At 36.7% G+C, this 19,066-nt stretch overlaps 1 protein-coding gene across 2 annotated transcripts in view; it reads left to right on the forward strand.

Moving 5' to 3' along the window:
- SRPK1 (SRSF protein kinase 1) overlaps positions 1 to 16,484 on the forward strand; it is a 67,230-nt gene extending 50,746 nt beyond the window's left edge. For both annotated transcript variants that reach the window (XM_008591977.1, XM_008591973.1), the window contains 4 exons: positions 2,441 to 2,548; positions 10,884 to 10,953; positions 14,569 to 14,661; positions 16,168 to 16,484. In XM_008591977.1, the coding sequence (XP_008590199.1) occupies positions 2,441 to 2,548; positions 10,884 to 10,953; positions 14,569 to 14,661; positions 16,168 to 16,352 (456 nt within the window). In that variant the 3' untranslated portion in view covers positions 16,353 to 16,484. The remainder of the gene's footprint in view (positions 1 to 2,440; positions 2,549 to 10,883; positions 10,954 to 14,568; positions 14,662 to 16,167) is intronic.
- The last annotated feature ends 2,582 nt before the right edge of the window (positions 16,485 to 19,066 follow it).

The following is a 19,066-nucleotide window of genomic DNA, read 5'->3' on the forward strand; positions in this document are numbered from 1 at the left end:
GGATATTATTTTTCCTTTTTTGGCCTTTCTTCTTCCTATATAATTTCTGTTGCCTAATTAGAAGACTGACCATATGAATGGAATACTAAAATGCTTTCTGCAGGCTTTGTGCCTGGATAAGCCTAGTTGACTATTATTCAATATAGAATGATCTGTTTGGGCTGTTTCATTTCATCTACAGATGTCAAGATCTTTGGATCTTTCTTCTTGGTTTGGTCATGTTCCCCACAAAAGACTTATATTATACTTTTCCTCAAATCTCCTATCCAGAGAATAAATGCAGCTACCAGTGTTCTGGGAGCTGGGCTAAGCAACAAGGCTGATGTTTCAGCCTACAGTAAGGTCACTTCATTTTCCTGTTTTCAGAACGGTACTCTCCCCTCTGTGCAGCATCCTACAGAAGATCCTTTTTTATCCATCCTGGAGAATAAAACTCCAATTGGTCTGTAGGACCAGGAAAGGGGCTCTTAGCTAGCATCATGCTCTGTGTTCTGGAGCTCTGTTTCTTAAAAAGATGTTTTAAAGCAGTATTCCTGTGTCAAATCCCACCCTCACCTCCACTTCCAGAGATACCTGGTGCCACCAAATCCTGAGCCTTTTGGGTAGGCATACTATAGTATAAATCACATTGCTTCTTGGCTTCCACCAACAGTGGCTTTCTTGGCCATTACCAAAGACTCCTCTGCTTTTTGACTTCTAAGTTTCCTTACTCAGACTTCTTTGCCATTCTTTATTTTTGTCAGTTAAAGTCACTTCAAATGCAGAATCTGAGCCCATTGTTTTTCTGTAAAACCACTTCCCTCTCCAAGTCTTTCCATCCCTGTTTTTGTCGACAGCCAACTCTGTAAGCCTCTGCCGCAAAATTCCTTTGGGCTGTTCCCATTATCTCCCACATCTAGCCATTGGATTTTTAAATTCTGCTTATTTTTTCAGTCAGCATCCTTGGATTTAATTTTTCCTTCTCCTGTGTACACAACCATTATTTAGATTTTTATTGTCAAACCTAAATCTGGCCACCAACCAGAAGATGACTAGAATGATGTTCTCAGATGCCACATCTGTCTTCTTAACAGTACATTCTCCTTCCTATTCACTGACATGCCAGTGGTATTCTCATATCTGCCAGATGAAATCCAAACTCTTTAACCTAGCTTTTAGCTGTGTTTGTCTTTAGCAGACATCTTTCTGTGCCTTTATTGGTGATGCTTCTTCTACTTGTACTTTTTGCTGTTTTGGTCAAACTTAGTTTGGTATCCTTTGGAGCACTGGTCTATACTGGTTTTCTACCTGAGTTTTTTCTGCCTAGTCTCCCCTCTCCACATATGCTCTTCCTTGTTTTTGAATTTCAACAGGATTAGAAGATTGTCTTCCACACTTTCCTATACATGTTTTAATGTTATTTGAATTTTGTTTCCTTTATGTGACTCATACTAAGCTTCTATTTATTGAAAATTTCAAGCATATGCAAAAGTAGAAAGACTGGAACAATGAAAACTCCCATGCCATTATGCTAGTGTCACCCAGCAACTATCAACTCACTGCCAGTCTGTTTTCATCTTGTATCCTAACCCTGCCACCCACTGCAGATTATTTTGAAGTATATCCCAGACATCTTATTTTCATTCGTAAATGTGGCTTTCTGAAATATGATTGTTTTTGGTAACTATGACACATTGTCAGACCTTAAAAAGTTGACAATTCTCTAATGTCGTATATTCACTCAGCTTCCCAAGTTATCTTTTAATGTTGTATGTTTGGGACAGGATCAAAACAGGATCCATGAATGCAAAATTAGGTACTGTATCTCTTAAACTGCATTTACCGTAGAGGTTTCTCCCTTTTGTTCATACATTTTATTTTATTAACTAAACTCTGATTGTTTTGCTGATGGCATAATGCTTAACATGTTCTTTGTTTCCCCAAGAATCTTATTTGGTATTATTTTGGGGGAGTAACATGGGTAGGAGAATGAGGGCAAGAATTCTTTATAGTTATAAGCTTCTTGAAACTTGAAACCTACATCTTTTATTTCCTCATAACAAGCACATTGCAAGGAAAAGTTTGAGTTGAACCTAAATTAGTGTCATTTATTTGTTGAAGTGCAATTTATTAATTTTAGACAGATGAACAACTTAATTTTCATTTGGGGTAGTAGTTTTCCATTTCTTAAAAAGTTATTGTTATTCCCTAAATCTGTGTATCTGTATCAAGTTTGGACTCATCTGTTTGCAAAAGCAATTTGGAGTAGCTATATGTAATGCAAAGGGTGGTTTGGAGTTAATAACATCAAAATGATACTTAAGAAATCAGCTAAATGAAAACTTTGGTTTGGGAAAAACTTGAGAGAATTTATTTTAATCTCCATTATTAAGCAATCTTGACTAGTTACTTTTTAGAATAAATGAATTTTAAAATACTGTTTTATTCTCTGTTTACTCAGCACAAACATTTCACTGAAGATATTCAAACAAGGCAGTATCGCTCCCTGGAAGTTCTAATAGGATCTGGCTATAATACCCCTGCTGACATTTGGAGCACAGCATGCATGGTAATGTCCCCCCCCCCCCCCAAAAACAGAAAAGCAGCAGCTTTGGAAAAAAAGGTTTCAATTAGATACACCGATTGTAATGTCCCCCCCCCCCCTTGGCCTTCACTTGTTATGTGGTAGCTACATACCTTGTCCTGTTTGCTAATTTCAGTAGACCAGCAAATTAAGCAGAAAAAGAACTTAACACATTTACTCTAAATCCTATGTCTGGAGAGGTCTGAATCCAAAAGCCTGTTTTAAATATCTGGCATTCCATTTGGTTACTGCTAAGTTCCTGTTAGGTGAAGGAACCTAATATTTCTTACTACAGATTGTTGGGGTTGGGGTTGGGGGCAGGACTTGAAAACAACTGCCATAAGGCATTGTTGGTTTTTATTAGGAGGTTATAATTGTCCTTGCCCTTTTAGCACTGATGTGTTTTCAGACCAAGGAAACTCCTGGAAACTGCTTCATTCTATACAATTCAGCAGCTCCTCAGATACTTTGCAACTCAGAAGTTGTGAAGTCCAGTCATTCATAGATTCATAAGTTGCTGCTTTGTCCTTAGCAACTAGTTGCGTAGTCAGATTTAGTTGATATTAAATGATTTCCCACAAATAGCCTCACATTGGAATGTGTTATATTGTTTCTTGAAATGAAGTAGACTCTTCTAGATCTCTCTTTTATCACAATTTATAATTATGTGTTTATTTGTTTATTTGTTTTCTCTTCCATTAGGTTAAAAGCACCATGCTGGCAGGAATCATGTCTGTTATGTATAGCTAAGTGTCTGGTTCAGTGTCTGGCACATCTTGAGTGGGCACTGACAATGTAATTTCATGCTAACTACCCAGAGTTATTGCAGACTTCACAGCTTAAGGGCATAATTTCCCACAAGACTGCCCTCACTTCAGACACCAGCCACAAGTCCTGGGGACCACAAACCACCTACACTTCTAACCAACTGGCTACAAATTGGAGGGTTCCCACAGTGCCCTCAGAAAGTACTAAACTTACTGTTAAAGTTTTATTATAAAGGATACAAATCAAGACAAGATGCACAGGGGAAGGTATGAGAGAGGGTACCAAATCTGAAGCTTCTGTGTCTTCAGGACTCATCACCCCCTGTGGTACATCAATGTGTATCACCAACCAGGGAAGTTCACCCAAGCTTCAGGTGTCCAGAGTTTTACTGAGATTTCATTAATTAGGCATGATTGATTGAGTCATTCTCTGCATGATTGAACTCCATCTCCAGCCTCTTATCACTTGGAAATTCCAGGGGTTTAGAACTCCCTCCCAGGAAACAGGGATGAAGACCAAACAATTTTTTTCCTTTTTTTTCTTTTTTTGGCAGCTGGCCAATACAGGGATCAAACCCTAGACCTTTGTGTTATCAGCACTATGCTCTAACCAACTGAGCTAACCAGCCAGCCCCTTAAAATTTCTTTATTATACAACAGTGGTTAATAAATATTTGTAGACCATCGAATGAACAGAAACATTAAACTCACTTCAATTAACATTCAGTATTCACAGGCAACTCTGGGGAAAACTTGAGAAAAAGAGAACAGACTGGCAGCTCCAACTTGTTAGGTCATAAATTTCTTGACACCTATCTTCCTGAAAAACTTCGTCTTCAAAAGTAGTAGAGTTTAAAACCATGTTGTTAATGCAACATGACCTTATAAAGACTTTGCCTATCAGTGGTCTTTGAAGGTAGAGGACCAGCTGAAGTAAAGTAAGGTTTGGTATTGTTCTATAAGATGAAAGAATAGTGGAATAAAACTTCATACTTTCATGCTGGCCAGTTAGCTCAGTTGGTTGGAGTGCTGCCTTGTAACACCAAGGTCAAGGGTTTGAATCCCTGATAAAGGCAAGTTGCCAAAAAACAAAAGCTTTGAGGAATTGGATTTGAGTTGATTTGCTAGAGAAAATCATAAATGATAGAGGTGCCACCAGCTACAAGATGTGGCTAGTTTTTAGATGGTATCTGATTTATTAAAATGTGGACTTATTAAGATGAAGTTCTTAGTAATAGGTTAGTTGTTTGCTACAAGAAAATGAGGACCTTGGTTTCTTTTTATTCCACATTCCTGTTTTGTTTGAGAGCAGTAGGTTTTGCTTGCTGCTTAACATAGTATTCCCATGTCAGGCTTAACAATAAGTTAAAAAGGGAGAATTAACCTTGCTTCATAGTTCTTGGTGCATTCACATGTTAGAATTTTCTTGACCAAAGAATGGAAAGCACTTGCCTGCTATGATATAATATGATGAAAACTTGAGCCTCTTTTATTCCCCAAATTTCTCTCATTTTGCCAATAGGCCTTGAAAATCTTACTTTAAATTTGGTCATACTCAGAGTAGAAATAAATTTTAGAGTATTAGAAATGCCTGGAAAGAGGAATGAATCATCCAGCATCCAATGCAATTAATTGATGGAAAGATTGGGACCCTTTCTGAGAATTAGACAAGTTGAGAGATTGCCTACTACATTAGTGATTGAAAAAAAAGCAGGGCAGTTATAAAAAGGGAAAGGGGAAAATATCTGTGAAGAATATCAATAATTATCAGTCTCCAAACATTAGGGTCAGACCATGTAGGACCATAACTGGCAGGATGAGATAATTTTCTTCTCTGGCCTTTGGACATCCTCACCCCACCCCCATAGGGATGTGTGTTTGTAGTCCCCAGTTGTCTTCCTTTTCTCATAAATTCCTCTTGAAGTAATTGCTTTCTGGGACCTGTTCCTTTCCTTTTTTATCTTTGGCTTTCTGAAATTCAGGGCAGGATTTGTGGGACTCCTACTGGTACTTGTGGGAGGCTCTGTGAGTGCAGCTACACATATTTAGGAAATGGGTTAAATTGCATATCCTTATACACCCCAGAAGCTGGCCCACGATTAATCAATAAGTATATTTAGGGAAAAAACTAGAGAATATAATTTACTTCTTACTCAGGAGTTTTTAGCAAGAGAATGATTCTTTGGGAAATGGGAGCAGAAGGGGTTTATTTATAACCATTTTATCTGTCTAGAACTCTTGAGGCTGCTGGAATGCCGTAAACTATTAAAATCCAAAGTGCTGTAATTTGACCCATAGAGCTCTTCCTCTAGTGTCACCAATCCCCCAATCTGAGCTGTCTGAATGAAAAGGCAGAATTTCTGCATTGTTTATAACTTCTAGTACTGTGCACAGTAGCTGTTTAGATTTCACCAAAGATTATCACTGTTATTCAACAGCAATAAATCAGTACTGTTTTAATGAGAAATGTTTTGAGTTCTTTTCATGCAGTTTTCTTATCCCACACAATGAAGCCCATAGATTTGCTTGTTTTTTATTTTTTTGTTGGTGCCACAGTTTTCTGCTAAACAGAGGTAATACAGCCACAAAAAATATGTATAATCTCATTTCTTTCACAGTTAATTACTATAATAAAATTGCCAGGGTTTGTGTCTTTAGAGTAGATCTCTGAAGTTGATGTGTCCAGAAGTATCTGGATTCCCAGATGTTGCCACTGGTGAAGGAGAACTGGGCATTCACTACACTCACGGGATGGGGGAGATAAAATGCACAACTCTCAAAGCAAAACATTCTGAACAGGGAAGGATGCAGGAAGAGAAGCAAACATTTGTCCCCAAGGATGATAGTTGTAGTTGGTTGACTACAGGACCTTTATTGTAACCCCAGTGAATAGCACACAATTGAGAGGAGGGCTTTGAGCTAATACCAGCTAGTGTGCCCTATATCCCTGGGGCAAGATAATCTCTGTTTTGGTCATACATAGCTGTCTGCATGTCAGTTCACATAGCTATATGTTGGTATATTTATTTTAGGAATGATTTGATTATCAAAGAAAAATTAAGGTTTTAACTCCAAGTCTATATTGGTACCTTGCTTTATTGTTTACCTTTTGTTTGTATCAATTAATAGGAACTTAAATAGATAGGCTCTTTTTGGGGGGATCTCATCAAGTTCCATGACATCTCCAACCCTAGCTTCCCTCTACACTTCTTCCAACTTTTTATGTCCAGCTGTCTACTTGATAACTGTGTTTGGATATCTGATTAACATCTCAAATGTAATGTTTTCAAAATAGAATGCTTGGTTTACCCCACACACTCTGTTGTTATAAATCATCCAGTCATTCAGAACAAAAGCTCAAAACCTAAGGCTTTTAGGTTAATTCTTAATTCTTTTTTCCTCTCACTCTCTACGTCTAGTCCCTCAGCAAGTTCTGAGTGTTCTACCTTCAGAATATATTTAGTACCAGCCACTTCTTACCTTTTCCTTTAACCCCTTGTAGCCCAAGGCATCATTGTTTCACACGTGGACCACTTACAGTGGCCTCCTAATTTCTTTCTCTACTTCTGTTTTTCTCTCTTCATGGTACATTGTCACATAGAAGCCTGAGTCGTCTTAAATATTAATCAAATAATATTACCCTTCCCTATTTTAAGTTCTTATATTGCATCTGTTCCCCTCAAAATCCAGTTTTTTCCCCCTAGTCATGTCAAGCTCATTCTCATCTTGGGACCTTTTGACATGTCTTCTGCTTTGCCTTGTGCAGAGCTTGGCTCAAACATAACCACTTGAGACCCCTACCCGACCACTTTATTTAAAATAACCCCTACCTTGTCACTTTTTTTTTTCATACAACTTGTCATTCCCTAAATATATGTTGTTTTGTTTGTTTGCTTTCTATGTGAGGCAGGAACTTTTGTCTGTGATTTTTAAAAGAAGGGGTTGAGGTGTATGCAGTGGACATATGCATTTTGGAAAAGTTCCTCAGCAGTTCTGATTAAGAATCATTTATTTTCTCTGACTAATATAATTTACAATTGTATTAATTTAAGACCTTAGAAATTCCACTTAAAGCTAGAAGTAGAATATGTTTAGTAACAACAACAACAAAGCTAATTTCTTTTTAACTGTATATTCTGCAGTTTCCCAGTCATTCCTTTCATTCTGTGGAGTTTATGTGTGACGGTGGCTTTTTGTTTACCTCCTGCCTGTTGAAACCATCTTTCATACTCTCTACTCTTAGTCCTGGAACATTATATCCTGACTGTTAAGACATCTTTCCTTTGCTTCATACCTTTGGTGTTGGTTGTTTGCAGAGCACTAAATACTAGTTATTTAATGATGTCATTTCTCCATATCTGAGAGCAGTAAGTAGACTTCTAAACAAAATTTGAACAAAACTTAGCATTTCTGGTTTGAAATAAGTTTCAAAGCCATCTTCAACTTAGTATCCTCATGTCTTGAACAATTGTTAGGAATAGAAATGAAGCATGATACCCGTATGTTTCATCGACTAACAATAAGATACTCTTCAGATGTTTCTAGAAATATTGTTATAATGAAAAACTAAATTTTCTTTTTTCCTTTGACTGTCATTTCCCCATTCCCCCCATCCCCAGCCTCTTTAATCACCATTCTACTGTCTGCTTCTATGAATTCAATTGTTTTAGATTCCACATACAAGTGAGAACATGCAGTATTTTTCTTTCTGTGCCTGGCTTATTTCACCTAGCATAATGTTTTCTAATTCCATCCATGTTGTTGCAAACGACAGAATTTCCTTCTTTTTTAAGACTGAATAGTATTCTGTTCTGTATATGCACCACATTTTCCTTATCCATTTGTTTATTGATGGACACTTAGGTTTATTCCATAACTTGGCTATTGTGAGTAGTGCTACAGTGACCATGGGAGTGCAGACATCTTTTTGATAAACTGATTTCAATCTTTTTGGTAAATACCCAGAAATGGGATTGCTAGATCATATGGTGACTATTTTTAGTTTTTTGAGGAACCTCCATACGGTTTTCCACAACAGCTGTACCAATTTACATTCCCACTAATAGTATACATGGTTTCCATTTTCTCCACAACATTGCCAACACTTGTTATCTCTTGCCTTTGGATAATAGATAGCCATTCTGACCGGTGTGAGATGATATCTCATTTTGGTTTTAATTTGCATTTCCCTAATGACTAGCATATTGAGCATTTTTTCATATATCTGTTGTCCATTTGTGTGTCTTCTTTTGAGAAATGTCTCTTCAGGTTCCTTGCCCATCTTTTAGTTAGGTGTTTTGTTTTCTTGCTATTGACTTGTTTGAGTTCCTTATATATTTTGGATATTAGCCCCTTATTGGATGTATGCCTTGCAAATATTTTCTCACAATCTGTAGGTTTTCTCTTCACGCTATTGTTTCCTTTGCTGTGCAGAAGCTTTCAGTTTGATGTAATCCCATTTGTCTGTTTTTGCTTTTGTTGCCTGAGATTTTGTGATCAAATTCAAAAAATCATTGCCCAGACCAATGTTGTATACTTTTTTCCTTATGTTTTCTTCTAGTAGTTTTACAGTTTCAGATCTTATGTTTGTTTTTAATACATTTTGAATTGATTTTTGTGTATGGTATAAGATAGAGAGTCCAATTTCATTATTCTGCGTGTAGTTATCCTGTTTCTTGACACAATTATTGAGGGTACTCTATTTTTCCCATTGTGTATTCTTGGCACCTTTGTCAAAAATCAATTGACCATACATGCATGAGTTCATTTCTGGGCTCCTTCTTCTCTCCCGTTGGTCAATGTGTCCTTTTGCCAGTACCATGCTGTTTTAATACTACAGCTTTGTAGTATAGTTTAAAATCAGGTAATGTGATGCCTTTAGCTTTGTTCTTTTTGCTTATGATTGCCTTGGCTATTCGGGGTTTTTGTGGTTTGTATGAATTTTAGGGTTTTTTTCTATTTCTATGAAAAATGACATTAGAATTTTGATAGGGATTGTATTGAATCTATAGATCACTTTGGGTAGATATTTTAACAATATTAATTCTTCCAGTCCATGAACACAGGATATCTTCCATTTATTTCTGTCTTTGTCAATTTCTTTCATCAACGTTTTATAGTTTTCAGTGTACAGGTCTTTTACCTTCTTGGTTAAATTTATTCCTAAGTTTCTGTTGTTGTTTTTTGTTTGTTTTAAACTTTAATCTCATTATCTGTACTGAACTCCACATATGAGACCTTGAGATTTGAAAAAGTCCTGGTTTCAGAAAAGAATAAAAAGATTTGATGAATAAGAATCAGTTTGTTTCTGTGCTGCTTTAGTACTGTAAACCTCAGGGTAATTTATGGTAAAACAAGTATCTGCTGGCAGTGTAGTTCAGTTTCATACTGAACTGATGGAATATAAAACAGTGATGCCTAACAAGAAGCCATAGTGTCCCTGACATTTTAGAGACAAGTATTTGATTCCTGTAACTACCCTGAAACTTCTGGTTTTGTGGCCTTGCTCTTAGAGGTAGTACAGATAGGTGATACAATTTTGAGAAAGGCTGTCCTGTTACGAAACTGCAGAAACTAACACTGATGAGCCCCCAATACCTAAACTTGAGTCTAAATAGAGAATATGCCCAACTAAATTCACCCTACAGTTCTTGAGATTGTCTGGACTACTTAGTACCATTGACTTAAATCAAAATTGACATGACAAGCACTTGGCTTATAACCGTGCTTTCATATTAATAAGGTTATTTTTTTTAACTGTTATTATTTTTTAAAGATCTGTTTGTAATTAATGAGAAATTCATGTAGCCCCATTACCCCGATTCTGTCTCTCCATGCTACTTGGCACCTATTCCAAAGGAAATCATCATTTAAGACCCTCTCAAACATTGTCTGTTTGCAAGAGGTTTTCCTGTTGTAGGAAACGTGCCTTTCTTTTAGAGTGGCTCCTGACTCTATTTACACTTAATTTTAGTTTCTGATATTCTGTAGACCTAGGAATTGGGAACTCTCCATTTGGGACAGTTTAGGGAGTGCTTTCCACACAGAAGTTAAGATTGTACTTTTTGTTACACAAAAGAGATATGGGTAGAAGGAGATCTGAATTTTTTGGTTGTAATTTTAGGTACAGAATCTCAATTTTTAATCACATGAAATCATAATGTAGGAAAGACCTACTCTTCTCACTAATAATGTAATGACTTAGAGTCACCTCAGTATCCAGGTGTGCCCCTCTCTGACCAAAAAGGGAAACTCTAAAGGGCTAAGCTGCTGGGTTTGGAGTTTTGCTTTTTTGTTTTTCAGTGGGCTTTTTGGGGGGCATGGAATAATCCTCATGTTCGTATTAACTGAGTTTTTGACGTTTTCTCCATTTTGTTAAGATAAAGTGTGGGAGGAAAGCGCTTTGGGCTTAGTCTTAGTTTTTGTTTTTTTTTAAACTCATCTGCAAGTTTTTCGAAGGAAAAAACATTGCTTAATATTGAATCAAATAGCAATAAGCTTTCCAAAAGTCTTCTTTTCTTTGATGCTTTCATATGTTATTCTCTTTTTCTTAGGCCTTTGAACTGGCCACAGGCGACTATTTGTTTGAACCTCATTCAGGGGAAGAATATACTCGAGATGAAGGTGAGTCCCCTTAACCAAGAGTATCTATGCATGGTAGTTACACTTTCCACATGTGGCTAAGCATCACTGGTTAGTATTAATGAGCCTTAGTTGTGTTAGTGTGCTAAGTATATATAAATCCAGGAAAAGATAGAAATATAAAAGATATTTTATGTTAGGTGTTAGATATAGTATATATTTTATAAAAGATATTAAAGAACTCTTTCGGAGGATTAGACAAAAGGCCACATTTGGTTAAACTAAAGCTTCTATTTGCCAGGTAATTTTTCCTTTAACATCTAGTTATCTTCTTTTCTGCATATATCATTGATTCATTCTTTACCCAGTTTGAATCTGTCTGTTTATTAGTCTGTTGCTCAGTTATGCCACCAACTTTATTTGGAAGTCAGTAATTTTAATATGCAAACATACTACTTGAATGCAGAGGCTATATACTATTTAAATTCTGTAACATTTAGCATTATTTTTTCCTTTTCTGGAAATTAAAGATACATATATATATATATATATATATATTTTTTTTTTTTCTTTTTTTTCCCTTGCGCTGGCCAGTATAGGGATCAATGCTGTGCTCTAACCGGTGGAGCTAACTGGCCAGCCCAATTTTTTTCTTTTTAAATGATACTAACATTTAGAATTTCATTTTAAACAAAATATAATGGATTTACATTTTGTGATGGTCGTTGGGAAAAGCCCAAGCTGTCAGTTGTTCCATCTGAGAGGCTGTGGAAGCAGACGATATATGTGTCCAATTTTTCTATCATGGTAGCATCCAAATAACTAGATGAGTTAATACTTTGAGTGAAAAAAATGACTAAAGAAATGTTTTACCTTCTTAAACAGTTTAGGCAGTTTTTGTTTTGTTTGCAGAATTGATGAGGGTTATTTTGAGAGAGCACCAGCAGCATACCCTGTGCTTTCCTTGAGTCTTTGGAAAATCAGGTTTTGTGCTCTGCGGAACCAAAAATGATCTCTATTTCTCAAAATATGGTCCCTGGGGATATTAATAGGCAGTGATAGTAGGCCCTGCTAACCTTTCTAACAAATACTCTTTGGAAAGTGCTATGATAACTAATTTCCATAGTCAGATGCTTATTTTAGTAGGTATAGTTTGGACATGTTTTGTATATATAAGCCCCGTGTTAGAAAATACTATAATTACTACCCATGTAGACATGATTTTTCCTGTTATCTGCTTTTTTTCTGGGTTATAAGTTTGGGGCTTATACTGTTTTAGAAATGCCCTACTATATCTGTTTAGGGAGTAATTTATTTATTTTTTCTTTACTTTCCTAGACTGTTTATATATATTAGTGTGTAGTATAGAACACATATAAAGGCTACAATTATACTGAGTAGAACCTTATGCTACCAAACCTGAAAATTGAAATATATATATGGAAAGTCCCAAGTAAGAAGACAAGGGAGAACCATCTTCTCTAGATATTTAGATCCTAATTTATTCCCTCTTGTACCAGTCAGTACTAACAGTCCTTAGATCAAACCTCAACCTCTTTGTACTATCCTATTGCAATTTGGCCTTTATAAGAACAGGAAAAAACAAACACCTTTCCCCTGACTAGTGTATCCATAGTTTGTTACAATTCACTGTAAGACTGAGGCCTAACTCGGGATAAAACTTGATAATTTTGCCTATCAAATATATCAGTCCTACAGCTAATTGATAAGCCAGAGATAGGTTGCTGGAGTAAAATGTAAAATAACAATTTCAAGGGAAAAATAATTTTTTGGTATAGAAAAATATTAAAAGAACCAATACTTCACTTGGAAGTTTAGAGTAAGAGAAATGATAGTCTCATTTATTCCTTGGTATTCTTTCTTTAGTTGTTGTTAATGATAATTTATGCAAAGACATTTATTTGCAGGTCCTGCCTAAAGTGGGCAGAAATTTCTTGGCAGCCTGGTACTTGTTACCAAATCATAAATTCAGTCAAAACTGCTCAGTGACTGTAGTGAATTCATGAATGTAAAGTCCTTTTACATTGACACCACTGAGTTTTTTATGTGAGAAAGGGATATGACCTGAGACCTTCACAAATTCCCAGATGATATGGATGTCTCAAGAATGTTATTTCCCTTATAAGATATATAATTGGACGTTTTTAAGTGACTCCTTTTAACCCTTAATGATTCTATAACTGGTGGATGAAAATCATTTATAAAGCTCTTTCCTGCCCAGAAGCCATCATTTTTTAAAACCTCTTCACATTCTTAATTTCTGTCACCTGAAGAGTGAAAAGGACAGGAGAGCTGTGTAGAGGTGTGGTACCGGCTGGTCTCAGGCTTACCTCCTGGCTAACAGACTGCACACCTCCCTGGCAGTGTTCACAGTCCAAATTCATGCTATGATAGTTACAAGTCACTATATGACTTGGACATTTTAGTGGCCTACAAATAGTCAAATAGCTATACTTTAAAATGTTTGTGCTAGGGCCGGCCCGTGGCTCACTTGGGAGAGTGTGGTGCTGATAACGCCAACGCCATGGGTTCGGATCCCTATATAGGGATGGCCAGTTAGCTCACTTTGGAGAGCGTGGTGCTGACAGCACCAGGTCAAAGGTTAAGATCCCCTTACTGGTCATTTAAAAAAAAAAAGTGCTAATTTTTACTTTAAAAATGTGATTTTAGAAAGAAATTAAAAGCTCTGGACTAAACATGATAAGATGTGGGTTTTCATTTAAGTTCTGATTCTTATTAGTCCTACAGCTTTATGTAAGCCATTTATTCTCTCTGAGGTTCTAGTTTCTCATCTTTAAAATGGGGTATTAATCTTTGGCCTATTTTACAGGTGCTTGTAAAAACTCAAAGAATCATATGTGATCAGTTTTTTTGTCATGAACATTCTTATGTAAGGTTGTAATTTTATCTTGAAGCCCACAGCAGTATTTTAGATAACAGTCTAGAATGCCTAAAGGATAATGGTACGATTTTTTACCTTACCTGAAAAACCCACCTGAACCTAGATATATAGCAAAATAGAATTAAAAATGTAGAGAAGCCTCAAATCCAGAATGAGACTTGCCAGCTACCATCAGGTACTGCCTGAATCTTGGCCTTCCCTGTCTCCCCTTGAGTATACTTGGTTTTATTTGTAGTTACTTTTAAACAGCTAGTACTTGAAAAAGCTATTCATAGAAAAACTTTTGCAGGTTGTCCTTGATCCTGTTCTTCTTACCCTTCTATTTTAGACCACATTGTGCACATTATAGAGCTGATAGACAGAATTCCAAGACACTTTGCCCTCAGTGGGAAATACTCACAGGACTTCTTCAATCGTAGAGGTAGTGTTGTTAACATGAGTTTTCATCCAGGCCCCAGGGATACAACTTCAGGAAGCAGAGCATTCATACCAAGATTGTTTTTAGTTATCACTTAAGTCCCACTGAGTGGGCACCTGATTTTTTTATGATTTTCTGGATTCTCCATTAGATGGGAAGAGTCCTCCTCTTTCCATTTAACACAGAAAGCAAGCCTGAAATGCTTTATAAAGAGGTATGCATGCTACTCTTTCTGCCAGTGTCTGGAGCAGCATTTGTTACTCCTGTTATGTATGTCTTTTTTTTCCCCCCCTCTTAAAATGTTTGAAACATACAGATCACATTGCATTGATCATAGAACTTCTGGGGAAGGTGCCTCGCAAGCTCATTGTGGCAGGAAAATATTCCAAGGAATTTTTCACCAAAAAAGGTAAAATAAATGTTTGTTCCCAGACATTGTGGGGCAAAAGTGTTTAACAGTGAACAGGTAAGTTTAGTTGGGTACATGTTCCCAACATCCTACAGAAAGATGGGCCTATCTTGACTGCTGAACTGTGACTTAGCAGAGAGGTGAAAGAGTGTGGTCAAGAGCAGAGACTAGAGCCAGCCAGGCTGTGTCAAATCCTGGTTATGTGGAGCAACCTCACTGTGCCTCAATTTGCTGATTTCTGAATGGGGATAATAATAATGTGTACTTCATATTAAATTAGTTAATATATGTATAGTACCTGATACATAGTTGGTTGATTACTCTTACTACAGCACTTTTGGAAAATGGGCAAATTTTTGCTGACATTTGGTCTAAGACCTACGTCTACCAAAGGGTAAGCAGTTTAAGAATTCTTACAGGCAGAGACAATGTCTCACTATCTTCGTACCAGAGTGACACATAACATAGTCACTCAAACATATTAATCATACAAACTAACTTTACATTTTTCAGTTTTATAAGTCATTTGTTAAGAAACAAAAATAAAATTCTCACCTCACATTTTTGAGTTGATGATAATATATTTCTTGTTCTTCCTAAATAAAACTGAATGTGAAAACCTGACCTAGAAGGACCTAGAACTGTCTTGCATTTTTTTTTCCCATTGTGCCATGTTTCCCTTTTTTTTACAACCTCTACACAAGTGCCGAGAAAAATGATTTTTCTCAATCCTTGACAGGAGGCATCCTCAGAAACATTACCCTTCCTTAAACCTCTTTTTGGGCAGGAAAATGGTGAAGTGCTTGATAAGAGTTCCTCCTTGTGTGCAAAAGTAGATTAAGGTATGTGTGTGTACCAAGTAGGTTATTAAACAGGTGCTCACTGCCCACAGAAGAGACTTCAAATAAGTGTCGTATATGAAAGAAATGTTAAGCAGCATTTGCCTTAGTAACCCATTAATAACTATCATAAAAAATTGTCACTTTAAAGAAACAAGTAGGTTGATGCTCTACCATCATATGATGCTGCTGTAGGTGAAACCTATATAGGGGTTGTTCTTTTAGTTTTGTTGCTTTTATTCATGTTTGACGTGGTATTAGCTGTTTATTTTTAAATTACTGCCTTATTTTGAAACGTTTACTAGACTATCAAGCAAAAAAAAAAAAAAAGTACAAACAGGTTGTATTGAATATGTAGGCATTTAATATTCATTTCAGTGAATATTATAATATTTAGTTCCTGATAAGTATACCCAGTTTGACTGGACCAAAAAATCTTGGAATAGGAGAGAAAATAAATTATTTAAAATTTTTAGGCCCATATGAAAAAGAGGTACTTCTTTTTGAGGAATACGTTAGGAAAGAAGTGCTTTGTGAATGGAGGATTAGATTCTGATTGCAAAATTTGATTCTTTGTAGACTCCCTGGATTAGTTCCTGGATTTCCACAAGAGGATCTTGTCACTTGTTATTGTAGGTCAGTTTCTTTTGTACTGTCTTCACTGCAGGTGACCTGAAACACATCACGAAGCTGAAACCCTGGGGCCTTTTTGAGGTTCTAGTGGAGAAGTATGAGTGGTCTCAGGAGGAGGCAGCTGGATTCACGGATTTCTTACTGCCTATGTTGGAGCTGATCCCTGAGAAGAGAGCCACTGCCGCTGAGTGTCTCCGGCATCCTTGGCTCAACTCCTAAGCCTGTACCCAGCACCGCAGCAGAGATCACACACTGACCATCCACCCCTCCCCTCCAAGCTTTTCCCTCTTCCCTTTTCAGGGTGAAGCTCTTCCTTCAAGGATTTCAGGAATTTTTTTTTTTTTTTTTTTTTTTTTTTTTTTTTTTTTTTTTTTTTTAACTCCAACATGTTCATTTGGGTTTGCTTACTTGACCCTGTGGAGATTCCCACAGCCTTTGGGCATCCTAGGTGAATTTGGCCTTGGTTGGGCTCTGCCAAAGACTAATGAACTAAAATGTGAAACAGCCTCTCACCCTGTACTCTTGTCTTTCCATTAGGACACTCTTTAAACTATAACCATCCTTTTTAAAACGAGCTATGAAGATGTATGAGCCCATCCTTTTATTCATTGACTCTAAGAGTCACATTTTCTAGTGCATATCCTATTGCCAGCATAAGGATGAGGAGGGGAAAGGGTGTTAATTCTGTGTACAGCAGAGACATTAAACTTGCTGTATCCAGGCTGCATCATCTTCCTAGATTATTTCTGTTCTCTATGTTCACATTTGTTCCTATGACTTCTAAGCTACTATCTTTTTAAATGAGCTGTATAAACACCAAATTTGGGTACCATTTTATCACTGTTCAAAGCACGTAAAATTCTTTTTAATGAATCTTAAGATCTTTGAATCTTCAGTGTGATTTTTAATGTAAACAAAAACGGAACCATTGAATAGTAATTTGTTGAGAACCTCAGTTCTGCAAACAGTTCTTTTCTGTGTGTCTTCTGTTACCCTAAGAGCAGAGTTATTTTGATTGGTTGTTTTGTTTTAGTTTTTGTTCTTTTAATCCCTGGCTGGCACTTTACTCTTTGTACTTGAGTTTACTACCCCATAACTAAAGAATCAGGATGACTCTAGAAAGGAGATCTGGGTTTTGGAGTTTTCCCATCTAAGAAGAAAAATGTCCTAGAGTTCTGATTCTTTTCCAAACAGTCCCTGCTTTTATTTACAGATTTTTCTTTACCTTGCCCAAAATTCTAGTCTTGAAGCAGTTTCCTTCTGAGGCTTTTCCTTTCTTATTTTCTCAGAGGCTTGGGGTCTTTAATGAAACCCCAAATAAAAGAACCAAGGGGAGAGGTAGGAAGGTACATTTTTCTTTTTTTTTGTTTTTAAGATTAGCCATTCTCTGCTGCTATTTCCTTGTATAATGTAAGTTTTTAACTGCAATTTTGAGATGTACTTGAGGCTCTTTTCTTTTTCTTTAATTAGTAACGGCTTTGCAAATTTTATTTTAGGATGGGCTTCTCCTAGACTTGCCATAGACATTACGTATTCCTTGGGTAATGTTGAAAAGCAAAAGAGGGGCAGAATCGGGGTCACAGTTGCTTGTTCAGCATGGACCAAGTGGGCCTTGGATATTATAGCATTTTCCAGAAGCGGCTACAGGACTCTAATTTACAGAAAGCCAAGGAGGTGCAACTTGAAGTTCTACTAGCAAAGTATCAATGAGACTGTTGGGTAGCCACCTCTCTATATGAAGATTGTAATCTAGTTTCTATCATTTATCCACCAACAATGATAAAGGAAAAGTGGGGCCGTTATGCAGTCCATTTAACTCATATACACAGTGTTCCGAGTAACTGGCCAGCTATTCATCGGATCCTTGATTGGGTACTCCCGAAGTCAGACATGTTCCTGTAGAAAGAATTTTAAGTCAGCTATGCACTGTGCACCTATCAAGAGTAAAGAAAATAGATTGTGTCAAACAACGGCAGGGAGATCCTTCAGCAATTCTAATCCACTATGGGTTTTCAACTGTATTTACATCTAAAGCAATAGACTAGAACTAATTCTGTTCTACGTTGTAAAATCACAATTGTGGAATTACAGGAATTGTGGTGATGTTAAGATGAAATAACCAAAAAACACAAACAGAAGGGCCTGTTATAACAATTGACAGGAAATTTTAATAGGAGAGAGAACCTAAAACTTCATTTTGGAGATGTTTCCCCACCAAATAAGGGCTTTTCCCCCTGTCATTTAAGGAGCCAGATAAATTAGAAGATGTGGAAAGAGGCAGCTGTAGAACTTGATCTTCCAAGTACCCCACATACTTTTATTGAGCTTAATCATAATATTGTCAAATTGCCATGATCTCACTAAAGGATTTCTATTTGCTGTCAGTTAAAAATAAAACCTGAATACATTTTTATTCTTTCTACTGAGTGCATTGTCTGTTTTCTTTGTAAATGCAGTACAATAAACAAATTATTTAATAGCCTACATGTTTCTAGAAAATTTCTGTTCATTTGTTTCCCAAGTTGGTCTGACCCAACCAGTTGGAGAAAAGGATTGGTTGAGTATGCTTTTTGGTCTTAAATATTCAATGAAACTGTGTAACTTGAACACTTGCCATCTTGGGGGATTTGTAGTTTTGCTTCTAGCTTTAAATTGGGGGTGGGGTGAAATTAACAAAAGTACATTTTGGAAAATTGTTATTCCCTACATCTACCAATACCATTTTCCCATAACATTTGGGTGGGGGGGTTGTTTGGTCGGCTTTTTTCCCTCAGATTACAAATGCAGTATGTGCAAAATGCAGAAGACTTGGAGATGTAAACTCTTAATAAGGCACTTGCATGATGGACACTGTTACACGCAGACTTTCATACGCTCGTCAGATTTACTCCTTAGGTTAAATTCTTAGCACGGCTGGGACAAAGCGTATTTTT

This window comes from Galeopterus variegatus, unplaced genomic scaffold, assembly GCF_000696425.1.
Source record: "Galeopterus variegatus unplaced genomic scaffold, G_variegatus-3.0.2 Scaffold151, whole genome shotgun sequence".
In the NCBI taxonomy this organism is placed as follows: Eukaryota; Metazoa; Chordata; class Mammalia; order Dermoptera; family Cynocephalidae; genus Galeopterus; species Galeopterus variegatus.